Source organism: Lynx rufus, unplaced genomic scaffold, assembly GCF_022079265.1.
Source record: "Lynx rufus isolate CCGP_SWC_20201006 ecotype Redwood Valley unplaced genomic scaffold, mLynRuf1.p SCAF_13, whole genome shotgun sequence".
Lineage (NCBI taxonomy): Eukaryota > Metazoa > Chordata > Mammalia > Carnivora > Felidae > Lynx > Lynx rufus.
In genome coordinates, this window is record NW_025814827.1 from 33,160,943 (window position 1) to 33,186,905 (window position 25,963).

Sequence of the window (25,963 nt, forward strand, 5' to 3'; positions counted from 1 at the left end):
AAAGATGTGAAACTTCTGGCAAATCAACTGAACTAAGTTGGTACAAAACACAACTTCTAATGCTTCCTGTGGCAGAGAGGGAAGTAATTGCTAGGGGTTGGTATGTGTGGGTTTTATACACAGGATGGTTTAATTCTGGAATGGGTCCCAGGAAGGCAGGGAATAAAGCTTGTTAGCAGGAGAAAACTGTACAAAGCACAGAAAGGATAAGGGCCGATCCCTGGCATGGATGGGAGCACTGGTACCAACTGCAAGGAGGCAGAGAGTAGACTGTTAAATATATATACATGTGTTTATTTTTCTTTTTTCAACCTCAATATATAACACTACAACATGACGTTTAAATTGTATCATCAACAGGAGATGTTACGTCTAAATAGAAGGATCTTGAAATTTGTGTTATCAAATAACAGGCAGGTAATACACAATTACCTCAAGGCCAATAAAATTGCCTTCATCAAGCACTTTAATTATAAAAAGACTATGTGATTACTTTAAAAATTCACAAATACTATTTGGTTATATTAAACCATACCTCTTTACTTTATGTACTACAAAAAATAATCCTTGTCTTTCCAGCATCACATTGAATAGATCTGGTATTAATATAAAATGTCTACATTTACTATTTAACAAAGTCTTTGCTTCTTCTATAATGTAATCATAAATTAATCTTCTACCTCACAACAGTTAAGATCAGAAGTAAATTTATTTTGGAGGTGTATTTTAGGGGCAGGGGGAGGGATAGTTCTGATGGTGTTTCCATCTTAGAAATATTGCTGTGGGTGCCTGGGTGGCTCAGCTGGTTAAGCACTGGACTCCTGATTTCAGCTCAGGACATGATCTCATGGTTTGTGAGACAGAAACCAGCACTGGGCTTTGAGCTGAAAGCGCATGTGCTTGCTCTCGCTCTCAAACAAACTTAGAAAGAAAGAAAGAAAGAAAGAAAGAAAGAAAGAGAGAAAGAGAGAGAGAGAAAGAAAAACGTTCCTTCTGAGCTATTCTTTTTTTTTTTTAATATTTATTTATTTTTGGGAGAGTGCAAGTGGGGGAGGGGCAGAGAGAAAGGGATAGAGGATCAGAAGCAAGCTCTGTACTGACAGGGTGACAGCAGTGAGCCAGGTGTGAGCCTCGAACTCATGAACTGTGAAATCATGACTGAGCCGAAGTCGGACACTCAACTGACTTAGCCACCCAGGTGCCCCCTTTATGAGCTATTCTTAAGAACCCACACACCGCCAGATAAAAATATTGTGAAGGGATTTTAATCTTTTGATTTTTTATTTTAATTTACTCTTAGTTATTTTAATTGCTACTTATTTTTGTACTTAAGAGTTAGGAAGAAGGGAAAAGTGGGGGAAAAAACCCAGCCACATGTTCTAGAATGATATATTAAATGAATGGACAGCAACTCTCCTTTAGAAGTGAATTTATCTCTCAAGCTTTAACATCTCAACACCTACATCACTATTTAGAAAGAAATCCCAATGCTTCTCCTCTGAAGCCTACTTTTCAACCATTTCACATTTTAATCACTCAAGGAAGATAATTTTTAGGTCAGTGTGAAAGAATCCAAAAGAGGCCAAAGGGTTCAATTTCTTAGTTAACTGAGTTAAAATGTATCAACTTCCTATGCTGACAATATGTATCTTTCTACAGGCAATAATGCATAAAACACCTTTTGTACTGTCTTTGGTAATAAGAAATAGCACAACAACAAACGTAATAGGTAGTCAATATTTATTGGTTGGTTATGAAACCTCTTCCAGTGTCTTGGCCCTTTGTACTTCTACCACTGAGAATAGGAAGAGGCTGAGAGGGTAAAGGTTAGCTACCAACATCACACATGTGTTAAGGGTGGCTAGGTCTTGGGGCACCTGGGTGGCTCAATCAGTTAAGTAACCAACTCTTGATTTCAGCTCAGGTCATGATGTCGTGGTTCATGAGAGCAAACCCCCTATTGGGCTCTGCACTGACACCGTGCAGCCTTCTTGGGATTCTCTCTCCCCCCGCCTCACTCTACCCCTCCCTGGCTTGAGCACATGTGCACATTCTCTCAAAAATAAAACAGTAAATATTACCAAAAAAAAATAGAAGAAAATAAAATGTTTCACTTAAAAAGGGCTTTCCTGACCTGGCTAAACCTGAGCAAGCAAAGGGAACCTCGTTTTTTTCCTTCCTACAATTTCAAAAGAAGTGAGACAATAAAGCGACCTCATCTCCCATGACGCTGACTCAACAGGGTCTGTCATGCCACTGGTGAACAACCAAGTTCATTTATATGTGACAGGGTTTTAGGGGAATTGTAATACCGTAGGTGACTTTACTTTAAAAGATACAAATTCTAGGGGCGCCTGAGTGGCTCAGCTGGTTAAGATCTGACTCTTGATTTCAGCTCAGGTCATGATCTCACAGTCATGAGATTAAGCCTGTCAGCCTCCGTGCTGATAGCATGAAGCCTGCTTAAGATTCTCTCTCTCCCTTTCCCTATGCTCCTCCCCTGCCGGTGTGTGTGCAAGCTCTCTCTCTCAAAAAAAAAAAAAAAAAAAAAAAAAGAGAATTTTTTTTTTTTTCAAAGAACACAAATTCTTACAAATGTGCCTTTCAGGACTGAGAGGCTGGACTAAGGTGTTTGTATATTTACTTTCTAAAAAAGTATCCAATTTTCGATAAATCTTTAAAATCGAATTTTAGGGGCGCCTGGGTGGCTCAGTCGGTTAAGCATCCGACTTCGGCTCAGGTCATGATCTCACGGTTCATGGGTTCGAGCCCCGCGTCGGGCTCTGTGCTGACAGCTCAGAGTCTGGAGCCTGTTTCAGATTCTGTGTTTCCCTCTCTCTCTGCCCCTCCCCCGCTTGCACCCTGTCTCTCTCTGTCTCAAAAATAAACAAACATTAAAAAAAAATTTAAATTAAAAAAAAATAAATAAAATCGAATTTTATTTTGGGGCACCTGGGTGGCTCAGTCAGTTAAGTGTCTGACTTCAGCTCAGGTCATGATGTCACGGTTTGTGAGTTTGAGCCCTGCATCAGGTTCTGTGCTGACAGCTCAGAGCCTGAAGCCTACTTCGGATTCTGTGTCTCCCTCTCTCTCTGCCCCTTCCCTGTTCATGCTCTGTCTCTCAAAAATAAATAAAGATTAATAAGAAAAAAAATTTTAAACCTATTTATTTTATTTGAGAGAGAGAGACAGTGTGAGTGGGGAAAAGGCGGAGGTGGGGGGGAGGAGAGAGAGGGAGAGAATCCTAAGCAGGATCCATGCCACCTGGTCAGCACAGAGCCTGACTGGGGCTCAAACCCAAAAAACCACAAGATCATGACCTGAGCTGAAACCAAGAGTCCAACCCTCAACTGACTGAGCCACTTAGGAGCCCCAAAATCTAATTTTAAAAACAAAATATGTTCATTATATGAACCTTTGAATACACAGGAAAGCATTTTTAAAGTTAAAAAAACAACAACAACAAAAAACACTTGTAGTTCACCACCCAAACATAAACAATCACTTAAAATCTGGGGGCCAGTCTCATTATTACTCATGTATTATTATTTCATAGAGAAAGACTTCAAATGAGTTCCAATAATCTTCCAAAGATTTTTTTTCTGGAGAATAGATCACATTTATTTTTGTTATTTTATTTTATTTTGATTCCAGTACAGTTAACATACAGTGGTATATTAGTTTCAGATCACATTTGTCACATTTTACATTTACTCTCATAAACCATAGGTTCCTGAATGTTTCTGGTCTAAGCACCTATTTAAAATATTTACTCAGCATCTCTTCTCCCAAGATCACAGTCTCTGATAAACCATAAAGGACAGTGTCAAGGCTTATGGCAAGCGACATCAATACAGAAATATCTTAGTCCAGTTATATTGCCCAGAAGCTGCTCCCCTGTCCCTGCAAAAGCCTTACTCTGTTGACTCTAAGACAGAAGGAATATTCTTTTACTGTCAGAGTGTGGTAGGTAGTAAATGGAAGTCTAAAGAGTAAAGGACAGGATTAAAAGGGATACTCTTAGGCTTTCCCCATCCAGCAGAGAGTACAGGAAATGATGAGGCATTTTAAAATTTGTTTTGGGAACTGTGACTCTACCGAAAGGCAGGCTCTGCCCTGAACCTGAAAATGCCCTAAAATGCACCACACAGAAGGCAAGAATGAGAAGATGAATTCCTGCTGATGGGCATCTGAGTACAAAGGCCAGGGCACCCCCCAGTGACAGGTGCTCAGAAACAATCTGGGAAAGGGCAAGGATATGTTACCAGTCAGGACTGTCATATACATGACTTCCTGTTCTCTCAGGCATTCTACATGGAGGTGGGCTGACACACACCACCAAGAAAGCATCATGTATGCAGGCAGTCAAGAAAACCTAAAACAGAGACTGGAATGAAGGTGTTTTCTTAACTACTAAAAGAGATTAGCACTTTGACTCTCACTGATGTAATAACTACTATAATGGCAGCATTATCTAATGATATAAGGGAGGTTAGTACTACAACCCTGTGCCAGCCTGAGTATGTGAGGGTGGTATAAGCAGGTCCTACTCTGAGAAGCAGCTGACCTCACTGGCACCCAGCTGACAGACAGGAAAGAACATGGGATGGCAAGTGGTTGCTTTGGACTTGGATAGATGGAGGTGCTGAGGACTTTGAACATCCTGAGGCAGAAAAGCAAAGAAACTTCAAGATTTCAGAGAGGCTGGGTACCTGGATGGCTCAGTTGGTTAAGCATTTGACTCTTGATTTTGGCTCAGGTCATGATCTCATGGTTCGTGAGCTCGAGACCTGCATCAGGCTCTGCACTGATGGTGCAGAGCCTGCTTGGGATTTTCTCTCTCCCTCTCTCTGCCCCTCCCCTGCTCTCGTTCTCTCAAATTAAATAAATTAACTAAATAAACTTAAAAAATAAATATATTTCAGAGAGGTTATCTCTAACGGGCAAGGAAGATCATATTCTAGGTCTCAGAATCCAGAGTAGAAACCACTGCAGGCCAGTTACTCTGAAATGAATTTACAAGTAAAATGAAATACACTGAGGTGAGTAGTATTCAAGAACAGTTGGGTTAGTGATAAACCACACTGGAATTGGGGGTAAATGGAATTCAGCCCTAACCCTCAACCTGAGACTACTTATCTCTAAAGTAGAAATAATAATACTGCCTTGACCACCTATCAGGGTGGTTTGAGACTCAAAGGAGACAGAATAAGAGAAGTACACAGCACACTCCAGAATCCAGGAAGTTCTATATTAAGGTAGGATACTACTATTTTATGATGGGAAAAGGAAATCAGAACTTCTGTTAGCCTGTTTTCACAAGTGAAATAGGGGAATCCAGATGATCTCTATGACTGCGTGGGTTTTTAAAGGTGTAGGATTCTTCATAAACTGAGCGTTATACTAAGTCAAAGCAACTATCTAAAGGATTCTGTAATCATTATTCTAGACCTTGACAGTGGCCAGCAAAGAGGTATATGGGGAGGACATAGTTCCTGATTTATGTTTTTTTTTTCCCCCTGAAGGTAGATAAGGGTCAGAAGAGTTGAAAAGTAAATGCAATGTAATAGAATATTAAAGAGTATGAAAGATATAAAGAATATGAAGGATAGCTTGGCTTTCTTTTTCCTTCTACTGTGTAATTAATCTGACAAAGTACAAAAGATACTACTGTATTCTGTAATCAGGCATCACATGTATTTAACTGGAAAACAGAGAATCCCTAAACGCAGTCACAAAAACTTACAGTCTGGTATAGAGACAAAAACAAAAGTGAAACAGAAGTCATAAAAAAAAAAAAAATGTGAAAGATAATCAGTACCTCCATTCCACTGTTTGGTGGAAGTGTCAGAATGTAAACAAGTCTGAGCAAGTGGTCCATGAAAATCACTTCATTTTTCCAAGTTCTAATGATGAGATTTTATGGTGTGTAGATAAAAGAGGTGCTATTGCCTGGTTATCTACATAGCCAAGAACCAAGAAGTACGTTTAAGGGAGAAAAAAAAAAAAAAAAAGAAGGCTGTAAGCAATCCAAATAGCTGTTGCTAAATTCAAACACTAAAGCAGAGTTTTCCAACCTAAACTCTAGAGGGTCACCTGGTCTCCTGACCCCAAAGCAGATCAGATGCAGGAAGATGGGAGCAGAGAGACTACCAAGAGGGGAGAACGATGGCCACTTCTTACCTACGTTAACAGAGGAGAAAGAAAAGGCATAAAATGCATAAACTACACAGCTCAGTTATTTTCGAAGTCCATATTTCACAATACAACTGCCATTCATAATAGTTGACTAAATCAGCAAGAAAAACTATGTATACTAATACCTATCAAAAATTTCTTCCTGATCATGGTATCTCCCCTGCCAGGTAAGTATTCAAAAATTTCTTCAAGTATAGTGATTTTATATTTTAAATTTTCAAAGATTTAGTTTCAGTACTGGGGTAATTCGTCTATGTGGAGCATCTTGTTCCAGAGATATGCTGTGTACAAAAACTTCAATAAACCAATATACACACAGGGAAATATTAGCTTAGCAGTGAAGGCCTTTCTTGAGAGCATGTGCTAATTAGGTATTACCTGTATGGTAAAGCGATCACAAAATGCTCTTGGATAGCTAAGTCAACTTCCTAGAGAAGCTGTTACTAAATTAATTTAAAAGTAAATAGTTCATCGTATAGGTAAAAGAACATCATGGGATGCTTGGGTGGCTCAGCTGGTTAAGCATGTGACTCTTGGTTTCGGCTCAAGTCATGATCTTGTAGTTTTGTGAGTTTGAGCCCCGAGTTAGGATCTGTGCTGGTGGCGTGCAGCCTGCTTGGGATTCTCCCTCCCCTACTCACACAGTCTCTGTCTCCCTCAAAATAAATAAATAAAAATTAAAAAAAAAAGTAAAAGAACATCAAACTGTTATAGTATACAAATACTGGAGGGGCACCTGGGTAGCTCAGTCAGTTAAGCATCCAACTCTTGATTTAGGGTCAGGTCAGAGCTTGCGGGTCATGGGATCGAGCCCCATATCAGGCTCTAGGCTGAGAACACTCTCTCTCGCTCTCTGCCCCTATCCTGTGCACATGCTTTCTCTCTCTCAAAATACATAAACTTAAAAAAAAAAAAAAATACTGGAGGAGCACCTGGGTGGCTCAGGAGGTTGAATGTCTGACTCTCAATTGTGGCACAGGTCATGATTTCATGGTTTGTGGGATCAAGCCCCACATCAGGCTCTGGGCTGACAGCTCAGAGCCTGCTTGGGATTCTCTCTCTTCCCCTCTCTCATGCGTGTGTGCGCTCATATGTGCTCTTTCAAAATAAACAAGCATTAAAAAAAAAAATACTAGAACCAGCCAAGAGATAACAGAGTGGGGAAAAAAAGCAAAACTAAATCCAAATGAAGGAACCTGAAAGATCAGATAAGAAAAAAAGAGAAGGAAGAAGCTTCAGAAAGAAATACAGTAGAGCAAAATGAAATGGGAGAAAAGCAAGAAGAGCAAAGTCTTCGAAAAGGCAAGTGGGGGCATAACCACCAGCAGGAAGATGGACAGAAGTTCTGGGGAATAAAAAACAGGTGTGACAAGTACTGAACTACAGGGCTGAGCCAAATGCTTTTATTTCTCAAAAATGTTGAAAACAAGACTATACATGAAACTTTTAAAAATAATTCTTGCTTAGGCAGAGGGTATTAGAAGATAATTCAGCTATCTCCTTACTTTGACTAATGTAGTTTTATTCAACTCTGAATAAAAAAGGATTTTCTTGGTTTTTGATGTGATTTTTACAAGCAAGAAAATTGAAGCTTCCTTATCTAGTTTCAGCTGTTTCTAGGAGATCCACTGTGCTTTTTTAAGATTTTTAAGTAATCTCTACACCCAATATGGGGCTTGAACTTACAACCTCAAGATGAAGAATCACACGCTCCACCAACTGAGCCAGCCAGGCACCCCAAGATCCACTATGTTTTTAAAAAGGATTCTGAACTACTTGATTTAGGACTCAGTTCCTCCTAACAAATGGACTTTTTTGTTTGGGCCTTTTTTTTTTTTTAAACCTCATCTTGTCAATGAGCAATTGCTAGCTCTCTCCTCCTGACCTTGTTATTTTTCCTCTCTGCCACTCCTGTTTGCACCCTTACTGGCTCTTTCCCTATCAAATGCTTTCAGGGACAGGAAATGACAGCACCCAAACATCACACTATAGCACTGTGACCTACCTACCACTGAGCTGTGCGTTCCAATTTCCCAGCTTGGTCAATATAAACCTTACAGAAAGAGTCCTGCTTCTTATTTTTACATGTGCCCCCAAGATATCACTGAGAATAATCTCTTCACCAAAAAATAATACACAAGTATATTCTCTTTCATTAAATTTAGGTTTTCCTCCCTGCAAAGATACTATATGTGAAACATCTACTACTCCCTCCCTACTTGCACCTTACACTTAATGTACAATGTGCCCACTTTTTTCTGCATAGGAAATGTCCATAACTTCTCTTTATCCCCCCCCGCCCCCACACCTTCCCCTGCCCCAGGTCAATTAGCTAGATACTTTCAGGCTTTAAAGTCAGGGCATGTCTCTTCTTATAACAAACCACCCATTAACCTTCTAACTCAGTTGTTCTTGACCAGTTTTCTGTCCTAGCAAATCTGAGGGGACCAACATACTTCTATCTGTATTCATGGCTTACTAATGACAATAAATAATAAAAGAGATGGAAGGGGAGAAAGGATGGGAGATGTATTTAAAAAAAAAACTCCAGAGTAGCCTCTGGTACAGAGTTCAGATCATAGGCTCCCCACCTGAGAAATGCTACTCTAACGATCAAATTTCAAAAAGGCTAGGTCATAAGGATATAAGTGCCATAGCAGAAATCAAAAGACATAGTAAATTAGTTTAGTATGTGAAGTAATACAAAGATGTGTAAATATTTATTGTGAGAGAGGGAAAAATAAGAGGCTCCATCTCAAACTTCACATTCTAAGGATCTCTCAGAAGTCCCCTACCGACCTTGGAATATCTTTAAGGCAGCCATAAATCTGAGTTCACAGTAATACCACTGAGTTTTCCAGTAGTTGTCAGGATTTTAAAAATATATATTTTAATCTTTTTGGACAGTTCGCTTAACTGTCCAAAATAACGAAATACTCACCCTAACTTTGAGGTGATCTGTGCTAAGCTATTAGCTTGGGTGAAAGACTGATGATAATGCAAACCAAAGTGGCCCCTTTCAGAATGACTATGTTATAGAGGATGCTATTCCCAGTGGGGTGGGGGAGAAAGTGAATGGAGTAGAGTTGCCAGCAGCAGGTGGGCCTGGGACCCGGAGGCAACAGCAAGAATTAAGAACTTTGTGAGGGAAAGTCACTCAAAGTTTCATTCCCCACTGAGCAGGGGGCAGCTTGTGTCTCGGCTTTTTCTCTAATAAGTGCATAAATTGTTGGGTAGCATTCTAAGGTGAGGACATTCAGACTTGGTTAAGGAGCTGTGAATGACAAAGGGAACCATAAGCTGTAAAGGTTTTTATAGACGCTGGATGACTCTAGTAAACGTTTTGGACTCCTCTAATGCAGTGGGGTTGACACAGACTCTACCCTCCCGGTAGAAGCAGTTAAAAAGGATAAGGGGACTCCCTACAATAAGTGCATACCTGGGACTCTGATCTAAGACAGGAATATGGAGAACCAAATACCTCAAAGGATAGTTATTGCTTGTATCTTAAGAAAATGCAAAGACCAAAAACATATTACAGGGTATTCCAGACTCAACACGAATTCAAACTTCACAGGATATTGTCAGGGGGGTGGGGAGTGGAGGTGGGGGACAGACTCACAGAAGCTGACTTTTGTAACAGGAAAAATAAAACTAGTTGATGTAGGAATAGTGGGAAAGGGAATTATTTCAGGATTTTCCTGTACTGTCTAAATATTTTTTAAGAAAAATGAAAAAGCAAAAACTTATTTCAAAGAGCCCACTGCTTTTCTAACAGATTTATTTTACCAATTTGAGAGGAATTATAGTTCCACCATTAAAAATAAACAGAAAAAAACTCACACTCACTACCTCTTGCTGTGGAAAACAATTTTAGGTCTATTAAATTATTTAAGATTAAGAGAACTTAACTACAGTCGACCAGAATGCAATCATTCCTAATTTAACATATGCAGGGCACTGGTAAACACTGTTCTGTTAATTAAACTTCATTATAATAAAAACATGTTTTACTTTAGTGGAACTTTAAAACAAAGTAAGTACTCCATTAAAAATATTTCCTAGCAGAAAGCAGGAAAAAACCTCTCTGACCTCAGCCGCAGCAATTTCTTACTTGACACATCTCCAAAGGCAATGGAATTAAAAGCAAAAATGAACTATTGGGACCTCATGAAGATAAAAAAGCTTCTGCACTGCAAAGGAAACAATAAAAACTAAAAGGCAACCGACAGAATGGGAAAAGATATTTGCAAATGACATATCAGACACAGGGCTAGTATCCAAAATCTACAAAGAGCTCACCAAACTCCACACCCAAAAAACAAATATCCAGTGAAGAAATGGGCAGAAAACATGAATAGACACTTCTGTAAAGAAGACAACCAGATGGCCAAGAGGCACATGAAGAGATGCTCAATGTCGCTCCTCATCAGGGAAATACAAATCAAAACCACACTGAGATATCACCTCACGCCAGTCAGAGTGGCTAAAATGAACAAATCAGGAGACTATAGATGCTGGAGAGGATGTGGACAAACGGGAACCCTCTTGCACTGTTGTTGGTGGGAATGCAAACTGGTGCAGCTGCTCTGGAACACAGTGTGGAGGTTCCTCAAAAAAATGAAAAATAGAACTACCCTATGACCCAGCAACAGCACTGCTAGGAATTTACCCAAGGGATACAGGAGTACTGATGCATAGGGGCACTTGTACCCCAATGTTTATAGCAGCACTCTCAACAATAGCCAAATTATTGAAAGAGCCTGAATGTCCATCAACTGATGAATGGATAAAGAAATTGTGGTTTATATACACAATGGAATACTACTTGGCAATGAGAAAGAATGAAATCTGGCCTTTTGTAGCAATGTGGATGGAACTGGAGAGTGTTAGCTAAGTGAAATAAGTCATACAGAGAAAGACAGATACCATATGTTTTCACTCCTATGTGGATCCTGAGAAACTTAACAGAAGACCATGGGGGAGGGGAAGGGGAAAAAGAAAAGTTAGAGAAGGAGGGAGCCAAACCATAAGAGACTCTTTTTTTTTTTTTAATTTTTTTTAACGTTTATTTACTTTTGAGACAGAGAGAGACAGAGCATGAATGGGGGGAGGGTCAGAGAGAGAGGGAAACACAGAATCAGAAGCAGGCTCCAGGCTCCGAGCTGTCAGCACAGAGCCCGACACGGGGCTTGAACTAGTGAAGCACGAGATCATGACCTGAGCCGAAGTCGGACACTTAACCGACTGAGCCACCCAGGCGCCCCCATAAAGAGACTCTTAAAAACTGAGAATAAACTGAGGGCTGATGGTGGGTGGGAGGGAGGGTAAAGTGGGTGATGGGCATTGAGGAGGACACCTGTTGGGATGAGCACTGGGTGTTGCATGGAAACCAATCTGACAATAAATTTCATATTAAAAAAAAATATTTCCTGGGGTGCCTGGTGGTTCAGTCCGTTAAGCGTCTGACTCTTGATTTCAGCTTAGGTTATGATCTCATCGTTCAGCAGATTAAGCCCTGAGTCTGCCTCTGCGCTGAAAGTATGCAGCCTGCTTGGGATTCTCTCCCTCCCTCTCTCTCTGCCCCTCCCTTGTGCTCTCTCTAGTTCTCGCTCTCTCCCAAAATAAATAAGTAAACTTAAAAAATATATACATTTTCCTAGACTGCAGGGTTTGAGATTCAACAGAAAGGGGATATCTGGCCTCTCTCCAGGAAATTACTAAAAGGAACAAAGTACTTACTTTATTTATTTATTATGATAGAGACAGAGCGTGCACATGCGAGTAGGGGAGAGGGGCAGAGGGACAGAGAATCTTAAACAGGCTCCACACTCATCATGGAACCAGATGCAGGGCTCAATCCCATGACTCTGGGATCATGACCTGAGCCACACTCAAGAGATGGGACACTCAACCAAATGACATACCCAAGGATGCCTGAAAAAAAATATTTTAAATCGAAAGAGGAACATGTAGGAGGGCTTCAAAGAACTTTCCCCTTGTCTCTCTCTTCCATTAAAGTTCTAGATCTTTTAGGGCCTTTTTTGGTGGTAGACAGTTTGGGAAAGTCACCTTGGTTTAAACAATGAACAGCTGGATTTTCTTCCTTAAAAGTTACAACCACCACTCTGAGGGCATCAATTCAATCCATCCAAAGAAAACTTATCTTGCTAAAGTATTTCCCACTAACATATGGCATTCTTTTTTTTCTTTTTTTTAACTTTTTTTAAGTAGGCTCCACACCCAACGTGAGGCTCAAACTCACAACCCTAGGATTAAGAGTTGCATGCTCTGCCAACTGAGCAAGCCAGGTGCTCCTAACATATGGCATTCTTGACAGAATTTCTCTTTCAGGGGGGCTCAGTCAGTTAAACGTCCAACTCTCGATTTTGGTTCAGGTCATGATCCCACGGTTAGTGAGAGTGAGTCTTACACTGGGTTCTGAGAGCACAGAGGCTGCTTGGGATTCTCCATCTCTCTCTGCCCCTCCCCTGCTTGCAAGCAGGCGCATGTGTGCATTCTCTCTCTCTCAAAATAAATGAACGTCTAAAAAAAAAATAATTTCTTTTCTAACACGAACATGGAAAGAAAAAGTTGAAATAAATAAATATAAATAATAAAATAACAAATAAAATAAAATAAAATAAAATAAAATAAAATAAAATAAAATAAAATAAAACAAAGAGATGAAGACTAACAGGCTGTGCCTCTTCTTTTGCAACAGGGCTAGAAATAAGCAAGTAAACAATGGCCACATGTGCTCTGTAGAGGGGCCCACTAGGTAAATGACAGTACAAATCAGGACCCTCAAATACTACTCAGTCTCTGGGGCCAAGCCCCTGCACACCCACCTCATCATCGCTGTTGGACGTCTCAGAGTCTGAGGAGGCTGCAGGCTGACTCACAGGTGGCTCTTTCTCCTCGGAATCACTGCGCTTCCGCTTTGCCAGGGACAAAAGCTCCTAACAGGGCAGAAGTAGACACATGAATTTTGTTCAACAGAGAAAAACATTCAAGGACAAGAAATGCCCACCTTCCCTAGATCTCTTCTACCTCTTTGTGCTTTCCATCGAAAAATGTCACCATGGGAACTTTTACCACACAAACAAAGTGCCAGTATTCCTAAGCATTAAAGAAATGTTTTCAAAAATCTGCCCCTTTCTTCTTAATGGGAAATGTATGTCTGAAATGGAAAAGTGACTAGAAAACTGAACTGGAGGGTACCCCCAAATTGCAACCTGCTACATAAGCACCAATTCTGAGGAACTGATAGAAGAACCATGTTTTCAAAGGTAATCTGCTCAGTGATCTTACTGGTATAGTTAACTAATACTCAAAGCATCCTCTTACTGTAATTCATGGGAAAATTAGCATTTGTGGGCTGTTCTGAATAAGCTGACAAACTCTAAGGTTCTAAGATCATTTCTTATTTTGAATGCTTGAATCAGAAAAAACGAGGTATATTTTTGGTGTTTAATCCCAAGTCTGATAACAAGCAGTAAGTGTGCTGGCTTCTACATGAGAATCCTAATTTGATAACCCAAATGTTTCCATTCACCACCTCTGCCTTGTCCTGGTCATTGTGACAGATTAGAAGGGGAATGATGTGCCAGTAAGTGTCATGGCTACAACCAGAATTTGCTCTCTTACATGGTTCCTTTCTCCAGTTACTTCTTGCCAACTCAGACCAGTCACCCAAAAATGCTACAAAAGGAAACTTCTGTTTCTTGATCTCTGTAATATCAGTACCAGTCCAATGTTATACTGTACTTACTTGGCGTCAGGTGCTTTTCTAAGTATCTAACATTTAATATGACAACCTTGAGGTAAGTTCTTTTATCATTCCCATTTGAAGATAAAGAAACCAAGGAACAGGAAGGGTTAAGTAACTTACCCAGGTAATACAGCTAGTACATGAGAGAGCCAGGATTCAAACTAGTGGAAGATAGAATCCTAGCTCCTAATTCAGTCAAGGTCTACCAGTCTAAAACATTTTTTCCCTTCTGCCAAAAAAGAGAAAAATACAACTAATAAATACTAGCAGTATTATTTCCTGATGATGATGGTGCTATACAATTATACGTCAAGTGCAAAGATGGATTTTAAAATAATAGACTGCTACAAAGTATCTATTTTCCTCTTCCAGTCTCTTTCTATTTTAGGAGTATACTCTCCTTGGCCAGAATGAGAAAATGACCTTCTCAGATTAACAGCTGACCCACTCTCCTCTTCATATGCAGTCATGAAATGTTACTCTTCTCATTTCATTAACGAGAGCTAGCATACCAACTTTATGAAAAGACTGAAGATGGTAAGAACATTCTACTTATTCACTCCAAAATAGTAACTTCTATTTACGAAATGCAAATTACAGCAATATGTGTATGTGTTTATGGTCTTTTAAAAAACTTGAGGGGGTGCCTGGCTGGCTCAGTCAGTGGAGCAAGTGACTCTTGATCTCGGGGTTGTGAGTTCGAGCTCCACACTGGGTGTAGAGATTACTTAAAAATAAAATCTTTAAAAAAATTAAAAACTTGAGATATAATTTACATAAAGTACACTTTATCCTTTCTTAGGTATACTGTGAATTTTGACAAATACTTACAGTTTAACCACTCCCACAATCAAGATATAGGGCAGTTCCATCATCCTCACAAATACCGCTGTAATTTGCATTTGGTCAATTGGAGTTACAGTTTTGGTGTTAAAAAAAAAAAGACTGTTCTTTCAGGAAATTAATGCTCTTTTCAGGAAATTACTGCTCTTCATATCCTTTCCTCCATCCCACAACAACCACAGACCTGTTTTCTGACCCTACAGACAGATCTACCCATTGTAGAATATCATATAAATAGAATCATATAGTATATAGCCTTTTGAGTCTGGCTTCTTTACTTAGCAAAATACATTTGATATTCACCCACGTGGCGGTATATATCAATAGTTTATTTCTTTTTATTGTTAAGGAGTATTCCATCATGTGGGTGTACCACAGTTTATTTACCAGCTGAAAAACATTTGGGTTGTTTCCATTTTGGCATAATTCATGTTCATATACAGGTTTTTGTGTAAATGTAAGTTTTTATTTTACTTGGGTATATACCTAGAAGGGGGATTTCTGAGTTACATGGTAATTGGCAGATGGCCTCTACTATTATCTCCCTTGCCACATTACCTTAATGCAAATTTATAAAATTCAGAAAGATTTCTGATAAGTTATCTCTTTCCTGAGGTTCACAAATGCACTAGAAATCTGTTTTAACACCAACTCACTATAAAAGGGATTTGGATACCTAGCAATCAAATCCTACCTTGAAACATTAACTATTACAAGCGGCAGGCATCCATTAAAAGTTACTGTAACTAAAGTGTTAAAATGTTAATACTGCCTTCCTGTTAAAGAAGTTCCACTCTAGAGGCGCCTGGGTGGCTCAGTAGGTTGGGCGGCCGACTCTTGGTTTTGACTTGGGTCATGATCTCATGGTTCGTGAGTTCAAGCCTGGCATCAGGCTCTGTGCTGTCAGTGTGGAGCCTGCTTGGGATTTCTCTCTCTCCCTCACTCTCTGCCACTCCCATGGTAGAGTTTATGCTCTTTCATCAACAAACAACTGCATCTGATAGACACAGTCCCTCTTCTCCTAAGACATTCAATATCATATTAACAATAGTATGGGGACAGCAAAGACCTTCCTAACAGTGTGAAAGACACCCTTTCCACAAGTTAAGAATTGCACAAGAAGTTAATGGGGGAGCACATGGCAAGGCTACTCTACAATTAAGTCCCTTAGTCTACTGAGGGCTTGTCAAGTACAGCTCAACAGACCAAGTACAACGGAAAGTCTTTCCAACATGCGTACGTGAAGAGACCATCATCAGATTTACTACTTGTAGGGGATGACAGATCCAACACATGGACTTGAAAAAGCCAATCTAAAACTGATTCATGCACATGCATGGGTCCAGCTGCAGCTCTCTCCTGCCAGCCCGATTCAACTGTACCATGCTGGTTGAGATGTTTCTGTGTGTCCAGCGGTTCTTTCTCACCACTGCCCCTGTGTTTCATCTCATCCAGTGAAAACCTTCCGACTTATCGCAGTATTTGTCTAAGGGGATGGCAGTCAGGGGTGCTAGCGTGTAATATCAAGTTTAAGATGAACTAAAGATCTGCTTAAATTAAGGCCAGTGCCCAACATAGTATACGTATGGCTGTGCAGGATACCACATCTGGCCTCTAGAGCAGTTTCCTCAACTTGCTTAAAAGCGATATTTAACATTAAATCAGATTGCTAAAACCAAGACACTAAAATAAAGTAAGTCTAACTGCACTAACGTAATGTTTATTAAAATAGCACCATTCCGGTTAAGATTAGAATTCTAATCCATCAATACATGAAGACTCGTAAACCTTAAGATTTCATTCCCCAACCCCATCACTCACACTGCACTTTTTGTGATGTTATGCTGGGATCGATCAGTAATAAAGCAACTTACCTCTCTCTTACTTACTTAAAGGAAATTAAATCTCCTCTCTTTAATCAAATCTCCCATGATCACATGAAAGTGGGATACATAGTCTGCACCCCACAAGTGAGAATAAAAATCTACAGGGATAAGCCTCAGAGGTTTTTATGGCTAATTAGCATGCTGAACTCTTTCTCACTTATTCATTCCACAAATATAACTACTGTAAATAATTACTACCGGCTAGTGTGACCAAACATCTTGGTTTGCTCAGGACTGTTGTGGTTTTAGCACTGCAAATCCTGAAAACTCTAGGAAATTCCTCAGTTCCAGGCAAACAGGGCAAATGATCACCCTATTACGAGTACCTATTATGTACCACCAAGCCCTGTAGACAGTCATCAAAAACGACGGGGCACCTGGATGGCTCAGTTGGTTAAGCGTCCAACTCTGGCTCAAGTCATGACCTCATGGTTCCTGAGTTCGAGTCCTACATCGGGCTCTCTGTTGTCAGCACAGAGCCTATTTCAGATCTTCTGTCCCCCTCTCTGCACCTCCCCTGCTCTCTCGCTCTTGCTCTCTCTCAAAAATAAGTAAACATGAAAAAAAAATTTTTAAGATATATAGTCCTTGACCTCGTGGAATTTAAAATTGAGTGAGGGAGACAGACAATAAACAAGAAACAATTCACTATATCTTATGATAAGTGCTAAGAAGAAAGTGAATCAAGTGAATGGGGAATGTATCAAGATACGGTGATCTGTGGAGGCTTCTCTGAGGCAATGGCATTTAGGCTGAGACTAGAAACTCTGAAAGAGGAAAGAGAGGGGCAGTTTTCTGGACAGAGATCTCCAGATGGAATAGCTAAGGCCCTGAAGCTGGCAACAGCTTGGTGTATTTGAAGAACTGAAAGAGAACCAGTGTGACTGGAGCTTAGCAGGCAACAGGGAGAATGGAGTAGGGCTGGTGAGAGGTAAAAAGAAACCAGATCATTTCAAGGTTTATAAAGCAGTATCAGGAGCATGCATCTTATCTGAAGGCAATGGGGAGCCATCAAATTGTTTCAGGGGGAGTAACCACCTTCAGACGGTTTTTAAAAGAGCACTCTAAATGACAGAGGAACAGACCAGAGGGGCCAGGGTGGAAGTGCAGGAAGGAGTCAGAAGGAATCCAGAGCAGTGTCATCAGAGTGGATGGTGACCTGGATAAGGACAGGGAGAAGAGGGAGGACTAGAAAGATACTGAGGGAAGAGCAGTAATTCACACAGGTTTAAATTTGCGATGTTAATTCTTATTCTTTCTTTCCTATCAAAACTGTAGGTAGAATAAGATTCCAATGGTGGACACTGGTTTACTTTTCAGGAGTAAGAAATGGAGCCATTGTGTGTATGTACGTTTTTGAGACAGGGAGGTATTTCTGGTTTGTTGGCAGTGTTTCAACAAGCATCTACCATTTTTTTTTTAAGCATCTACTATTTTTATTGAAAGAAAACAAATCAAAACAATGAACATATACACCAAAACCCTTCTGAAGTAATTCCAAACTGGGAGTATAACAATCCTTTATGTTTCTCATGATTGGCACTAAATGTGGCAACATACCCTTCATATTTCCAGCCAAGTAATTATAACTGTAGATAAAATACTGAGTTCCATATATGTCCACAATGTTATAAAATTGACAAAATCACTTTTCAGCCTGTTCAAAATGTACATTAAAAAAATTCTATTGTGGGGCGCCTGGGTGGCGCAGTCGGTTAAGCGTCCGACTTCAGCCAGGTCACGATCTCGCGGTCCGGGAGTTCGAGCCCCGCGTCGGGCTCTGGGCTGATGGCTCAGAGCCTGGAGCCTGTTTCCGATTCTGTGTCTCCCTCTCTCTCTGCCCCTCCCCCGTTCATGCTCTGTCTCTCTCTGTCCCAAAAATAAATAAACGTTGAAAAAAAAAAAAAAAAAAAAATTTAAAAAAAAAAAAAAAAAAAAAAAATTCTATTGTTACTTGTTCTTATCTAGTTCCCTCTTCTAATATACTTTTTAAAAATTTTTTTTTAACGTTTATTTATTTTTGAGACAGAGAGAGACAGAGCATGAATGGGGGAGGGTCAGAGAAAGGGAGACACAGAATCCGAAACAGGCTCCAGGCTCTGAGCTGTCAGCACAGAGCCCGACGTGGGGCTCAAACTTACGGACCGCGAGATCGTGACCTGAGCCGAAGTCGGCCGCTTAACCGACTGAGCCACCCAGGCGCCCCTAATATACTTTCTAAGCAATGCACATTTCTTCTACCCCTTAAAGGGATATTAGTATTAAATCAGAGGGGTTGGAGCAAGAACTCCCAAACTGACACTATCTCCTGTCTCTAACTCTTCTGTAACCAGAAAAGTCAAAAAACTTTCCACCGTGGATATGCCAAGAAGCATTTGCATATTTAACAAAGGTTTATTAAGTGCCTACTCTGTGTCAGGCAGGCATTAATATTATTATTTTTAAAAATCTTCTCTTTAGTGGCACCTGGGTGGTACAGTTGGTTGAGCGTCTGACTCTTGATTTCAGCTCAGGTCATATCATCTCAGTTCGTGGGTTCGAGCTCCATATCAGGCTCTGTGCTGACAGTGCAGAGTCTGCTTGGGATTCTCTCTCTCCCCCTCCCTGCCAGCCCGTGTACATGCTCTCTCTCTCAAAACAAATAAACTAAAAAAAACAAAAACAAAAACAAAACAAAAACCCAAAAACCTGGAGAGACAGGAATATAGAGAAGATTTTTTAAAATGTTTATTTATTTATTATGAGAGTGGGGGAGGGGCAGAAAGAGAGGGAGAGACAATCCCAAGCAGGCCCCATGCTGTCAGCACAGAGCCCAACGCAGAGCTGGAACCCATGAACCTCAAGATCATGACCTGAGCTGAAGTTGGATGCTTAACTGACTGAGCCACTCAGGTGCCCCTCCAGCTTTTTTTTTTTAACGTAGGCTCCACGCCCAACATGGGGTGCGAACTCATCACCCCAAGATCAAGAGTCGCGTGCTCTACCGACTGAGCCAGTCAGGCCCCAAGCACACATTATTTTCAACTACCCACTTGACATTTCCACTTAAATATCTCACAGACAACTTTAATCTCTACATCCAAGAATGAATCCATTTCTTCACCTTTTTTTTTTAACGTTTATTTATTTTGAGAGAAATAGAGAGAGAAAGAGTGTGCCCACGCAAGTTGGGGGAGGGGCAGAGAAGGGGAGAGGATCCAAAGTGGGCTCTGCACTGACAGCAGAGCGTCCCATGCAGGGCTCGAACTCACAAACTGTGAGATCATGACCTGAGCCAAAGTTGGACGCTTAACCAACTGAGCCACCCAGGCACCCCCCCATGCTCTTTACCTTTAAACCTGCTCTTTCCCAAGGTTCCCCATCTCAGGCCAGAACCTCCTCTTCCTCACCTTCAACATTCAATCATCAAGTCCTCTCATTTTATCCTTAATATTATGTCCAATCAAATCTCCTTTCTGCTGTCTCTGTAAGTACCATACCAGTACAAGTCAAGCATTCATTTAACAAACATTGACAGGGTATCTGCTGCATACCAGGCACTGTCCTAGGTGCAGGAATACTACAGTGAACAAATCACCTTGCCTACCTGGAACTTCCATTCTAATTGAACTTCTGCTCTACACCATCTCTCACCTGAACTCCTCTACCACCTAACTGGTGTCCCTTCTCTAGGTTACTCTCCACATAACAGACCGGGAAAACTTTTTAAAAGACGAATCTGAACACCTCTTCTGGCTTAAAATCCTTCAGTGATTTCTCATTACCCTCAGAAGCAAGTCCAAAGTCCTTAAAGTTGCCAACATGGCCCTACCAACAACTTTAAAACTTTTTAACCTCAGCCCACTGTAAGATCAATGATACCTCATGAGCCAGTATACAAGAAACATAGGTTTCAGAAAACAATACTCCTTTTTACAAAGTCTGACACATGATGTTTTCTTTTTTAAAAAAATTTAGTTTTTAAAAGTTAGTATCTATACCCAACATAGGGCTCAAACTCACAACCCCAAGATCAAGAGTCATGTGCTCTACTGACTGAGACAGCTAGGTAACCCTGATGTTTTCTATTTGATTCAATTTCATTTTCGTTTTTAATGCTGGTTGTGATTCATTAAACTGACTTTTCCATCTTCAAAGGGTCCAAATAGAGACTACTGCAGCTTCATTTGTACCTTCTCTCTCCAACTTGTTATATTCCAGTCTCTGTGTGTTTTCTTTCAGTTTCATTAGGGTGCTAGGTCCTTCCTGCCCCAGTGCTTCTGTGCATGCTGGTCCCTCAACCATGAACACTCAACATGTCTCTGTGCTCTTTGGTCTCCTAATCTTTTCCTTAACACATATTCCAGGTCTCAATTTAACTGTTACTCCCTCCAGGGTCACACTCTCACAATACCCTTGCTCTTCCCTCATAGCCTCTAGCAAAACTGAGGAAGTGACTCTCTGAGTGAGCAGCGTTTGCCCTGCCACAGGCTCAGCCCTGCCCTCCCCTCCCCTCTCCTCTCCTCTCCTCTCCTCTCCTCTCCTCTCCTCTCCACTCCACTCCTCTCCTCCCATTCCCCCACCCCTCCCACCCCCCACCTTTCTCTAAACTCCCTGAAGGTGGAAACTGTTTCCGTTTTGTTCACTCAGTAATTGCTCTGGTGCCTAGCACTGTCTAGCACATTTACTGAAAGATAAACAATCTCTGCCCTTGAGGAACTTACAGTCGAGGAAGGGAGCAATAAGTAGTACGCCAACAGATTTGGGGGTGAAAGATCTGTTTTGACTTTTTCTTAAAAGCCTCTCTGTTAAAGCTCCCATGGGACTCTATCTTCTCTGCACAGAAAAGGTGAGTGAAATTAGCAAAGGAGTTACATCAAGCTGAATGCAACACTATGACACAAATTAAAAAACTTCAGTAGTCAACAGTGACACTTCTCACAAGTTCTTCATCCTAGACTTCTACCAAATTCTGCTCTAATATAAAGAAGACTATATGAAAGGCACAACTTTTAAAGTTCCCAACTTTTATGGGGAAGGTTTACGGAAGGATACTTTATAACAATGGTATTTTTTACATATGTCTAAAGATAACTCCTTAGAAAATACTTAGGGGCCTATTCTTTCAAAGACAAACTTAATTATTGCTACTTCAAGTATCATGAGCAGAGAAAAAGAGGACATGACAACATAATCACCATTTGAAACAAGAAAGGAAATTATGAAATAAAGAGTTCTAGTATGCATGTAGCTCAATTTTTTTTTCTTGAGAAAGGCAGAGTAAAGTTTTTATAAATACTGAGTTGTATTGATCTGAATAAAGAACTCTTATTACTTTATTACCTTTGGATACTTTCCATTTTCTAAGACCCATTGCATAAATATTATTCCATTAAGAGTGACACACATTATTTCCATGGAAGTACATGATGGGGTAAACAAACAAACAAACTAGGTTTGTCTCAAACTCTTTTCCAAGAGGTGCCAAAACCAAGTATCTTCAGGATTTGCAATTCTAAAATGTTGAAGAAAGGGTGTGCCCAACATAAAAAAATAAGGTCACTAACAGGTCATATGTTAAAAGAAATCCTTCAAATTCTCAAAGGTCTGAGTTTTTAAAATCTTTTAAAGTTAAAACAATTTTAAACTACTTTGATTCAGTTACTACACACCTTCCTTCCCATCATGAAGAAAGGAAAAAGAAACAGGCCTCAACAAAAAGTATCCCAACAATTCAAATAGCTTCAGAGATTTAGAAAAGCCAACAGCTTTGCCATCTCAAACATCTATGTTGAGTTTCTTCGGTTCTGCACACACTATGGCCGGGACAGGAAGCTATTTCTCTCCCAAACAAACTACTTAGAGTGTCTTATTAAAAAGATTAACTTGCACGCAGACAGCGGTCTCAATCATTCACAAAAATAAGTACCTGGGCTGTTCCTAGTAAAAATGCAGAGTCAAGGGCTCTATCCAAAGAGGGTCTGATGGGAGCCTCTGCAAAGTACATTTTATTTATTTATTTTTTTTTTTTAATTTTTTTTTTTCAACGTTTATTTATTTTTGGGACAGAGAGAGACAGAGCATGAACGGGGGAGGGGCAGAGAGAGAGGGAGACACAGAATCGGAAACAGGCTCCAGGCTCTGAGCCATCAGCCCAGAGCCTGATGCGGGGCTCGAACTGCCGGACCGCGAGATCGTGACCTGGCTGAAGTCGGACGCTTAACCGACTGCGCCACCCAGGCGCCCCTGCAAAGTACATTTTAAATAAGTAACTCAGGCAGCTTCTGACACAGGTGGTCCTCCTCCCACCACCAGGAAGAACCTGTATAGAAGGCTCACCTGCCTCACTTTCAGCAAGGACTAAGACAGATGTAATATTTCTAACATAATGGCTTAGGTTCCCACCGGGAAAACCCAGGGACAAAGGACCTCCTTTCTAACTGTGCTTCACTCACACTAGACCTCAGATTTGTAACAGTATGGTCTTTTCTACAAGAACCTTACACTAGACAGCAAACATGATGTTACACCCCCAATGAAGACCCAGAACCAGATGGAGCAGCCCAAGGTTATCTTGATTATAAAGGCCCAGGATGCATTTATTTTGTTCTGAGGATTCCAAAGACCCCCAAACCAGCCTGACTTGGGACTTCTGCTAAAGGTCTCTGGTGATAACTTATAGAAGGCAGAGATCTTTGTTTTTGATTCCTCTGAGAGTCTGACACAGCACTGAATAGATAGATACAAGGCACTGGTGCCTCTGTTAGGATGTGCAGGGAAAGGGAATTTTGATCTGGTTCCCATCTGATAAAAGAATGCCAATGAGAGTGGTTGCAGAGGAAAAAGTTGAAATTGCTGTTAAATTGTATTAGGTATTACTTAGAAATTTTATGCTAATTTCTTTTTATAAATAGATAAAGCTGGATTTAAAGTTGCAATCCCTTCCAGTGTCTACTACGGATAGGCTCTTTGTGGATCAGGTAGAACCTCTCTATCAGAAAAGGAAACTCTCAATTCATTTCATTTGTTAGAATTCTGTGGAAAATCACTACGGACAGAGTAATTTGCAGCTTAGTTCATTCATCATCAGTCTCAGAGTGCTTTACTAAGGAAGCGCCCAAATAATCTTTTTAAGTGATGTAACAATATTCTCCAAACTATTCAATGGACTTTACAAACATGGATTCTAGCAACATGGAAAATGACCATGAAACATCATTCTCATTTTGCACTATAAAAAATTAAAAGACTAACAGATTAAGTTGGTATAGTGAAGAGTATGGGCTTTGCAGTCGTGCAGATACGGAGTTCAAATTTCAACTCTACCACTGGCAAGTTGTGTGAATCTAGGTAAGTTACTTCTTCAATCTCCATTTTCCTCATATGTAAAATTGAAAACATGGTACCAACTTCACCATCATTTGAAAACGTGACAATGTAAATAAACTACTCAATTGAGGTTGACTAGTTCACCCCAAACACTATGTAAATGGTAGCTGATGTTATTATTAGAAATACCTACATTTCTAGATCAGAAAAAAAAAGTTCTAATCCTAAGTGCCAGTCTAAAATTATCAACCAAACTTTTCCAAACCAAGAATATATTTTTTTCCAAGAATATATTTTTTATATTTTTGTAAATTTCAGGAGCCTTTCAGTTCCTACCCCCAAACAGGTTTTCCTCCTTTGATAAAGCCCCACTACTTTCCCACCTCCTTACCACCATTTTCAAAACAGTCCTCTTTTCAATACATTTTCAGTCCCCCCCCCAAAAGTCCACCCCTTTCATGCCTTAATACTTCAGTCCTGAGACCTGTGGCCTAATACAAACCCCCCAACAAGCCATTTATACAAAAGCCTTAGTTTGCAAGTGCTTGTACCAATATTAATTCTTACAAATACTTGATCCTTGTAATAGCCCAATTAGATACTCAAGGTTAATGTTGTATCTAGATTTTACAGTTACAGCCAAAAGATACATAGCTAAAAAATAGCATGGCCAGCCTGGAACTCAAAATTTCAGATTCTAAATTCACTACTCTCTCTACTCAACTTATAAAGCTACTACTTCTTGAATATTCTTTCTTCATACCATTTGTTCACAAAACATGGCAAGAATCCTCTTTGAATCTTCTAGTATCACTAGAGCACTGCTATAAAGGACAGCTCCTCCCTACAGTATTTTCTAGGATATAAAAACAATTCAACCTTAAGACAGTGAGACCAAAAGTTACTTTCAATGGCTCCTGCACAATCTTCAAATAAGAAAGAATTCTGGGATGTTGCATGAAAAGAGCCCAGAGGCCTCAGCCATAGTCCTTCCATATCCTTCTATATATTTCTCCACTTATGCCCACTTTCCTTCTCCCAAGAGTTTTCTTCGGTCTGACATCTCAACAAGGACCCTTCTCAACCACAAACGACCCTAGTTGCCAAATAGATTTGTGCCTACAGCTAAGTCTTTCTCGTCAAGCACGGCAGAGGTTCCCCGGAAGGTTTAAGAGTGTCTCTACTCTCGGTCTACACCCCTTGTCTGAAAAACTTCATCTTCCAGAGCCCACACCTTCTCGCCCCCCACCCCCACCACCCCACACTCACCCTTGCACCTCCTCCCAAATCTCCCAGGCTCCTGGGTTGGCGGGCAATACTTCCTATCTCTCCGGGCTCGGATCGCCCGGCCTGCAGCCCGCCGCCCGCCGCTCCGATCTGGCCCCAGCAGATCACGGACCGGTCTGGTTCCCGAAGCCAGAGGCCCACCAGCCTGGTCCCTGCCCCGCCTCCCGGCCCAAGGCGCCAAGTCCTCGGGGCTCCTTCTCCAGGCCCCGGCCGGACTCCGAGGGCCCCGGGCGCTGCGGGGAACACAAGAAGGAGGTGGCAGCGGAGGTCAGGGCACGGGGCGGGCCGGGAGCTCGGGCCGGGAGGCCCCGGGCCCGGCCAGCTCCCGGCTCCCGTGGCCCGGACTCAGCCCTCCCGCTCCGCCGGCCCGCGCCTCCGCGGCCTGCCCTCACCTGATCGAGGTTCTCATCGCTGCCGCTGTCCTCCGTGTCCGAGTCGATCACGACGCGGCCTTTCCGCTTCTTTACCATGGTGGTCCCCCGGCTCCCACGCCGGACGCCGCCCGGACTCCCCTCTTGCCCGCCTGCCAGTGGGACCGCCACTGCCGCCGCCGCCGCCGCCGCTCGACCCACACAAAGGCGACCGCGCATGCGCGCTCCGCTCCGCCCCTGGCCCCGCCCCCCGCTCGTCGCACGCCGTTCGCCGGCGCCCGGCACCCCGCCCTACC

General features: G+C 41.2%; 1 protein-coding gene across 1 annotated transcript in view; it reads right to left on the reverse strand.

Moving 5' to 3' along the window:
- The window catches only part of RTF1 (RTF1 homolog, Paf1/RNA polymerase II complex component), a 50,692-nt gene extending 24,806 nt beyond the window's left edge, over window positions 1-25,886 (reverse strand). The window contains exons 1-2 of the mRNA XM_047075286.1: window positions 25,689-25,886; window positions 13,050-13,160 (exon numbers count right to left, since the gene is read on the reverse strand). Coding sequence (XP_046931242.1) covers window positions 13,050-13,160; window positions 25,689-25,886 — 309 coding nt within the window. The remainder of the gene's footprint in view (window positions 1-13,049; window positions 13,161-25,688) is intronic.
- Window positions 25,887-25,963: the final 77 nt, after the last annotated feature.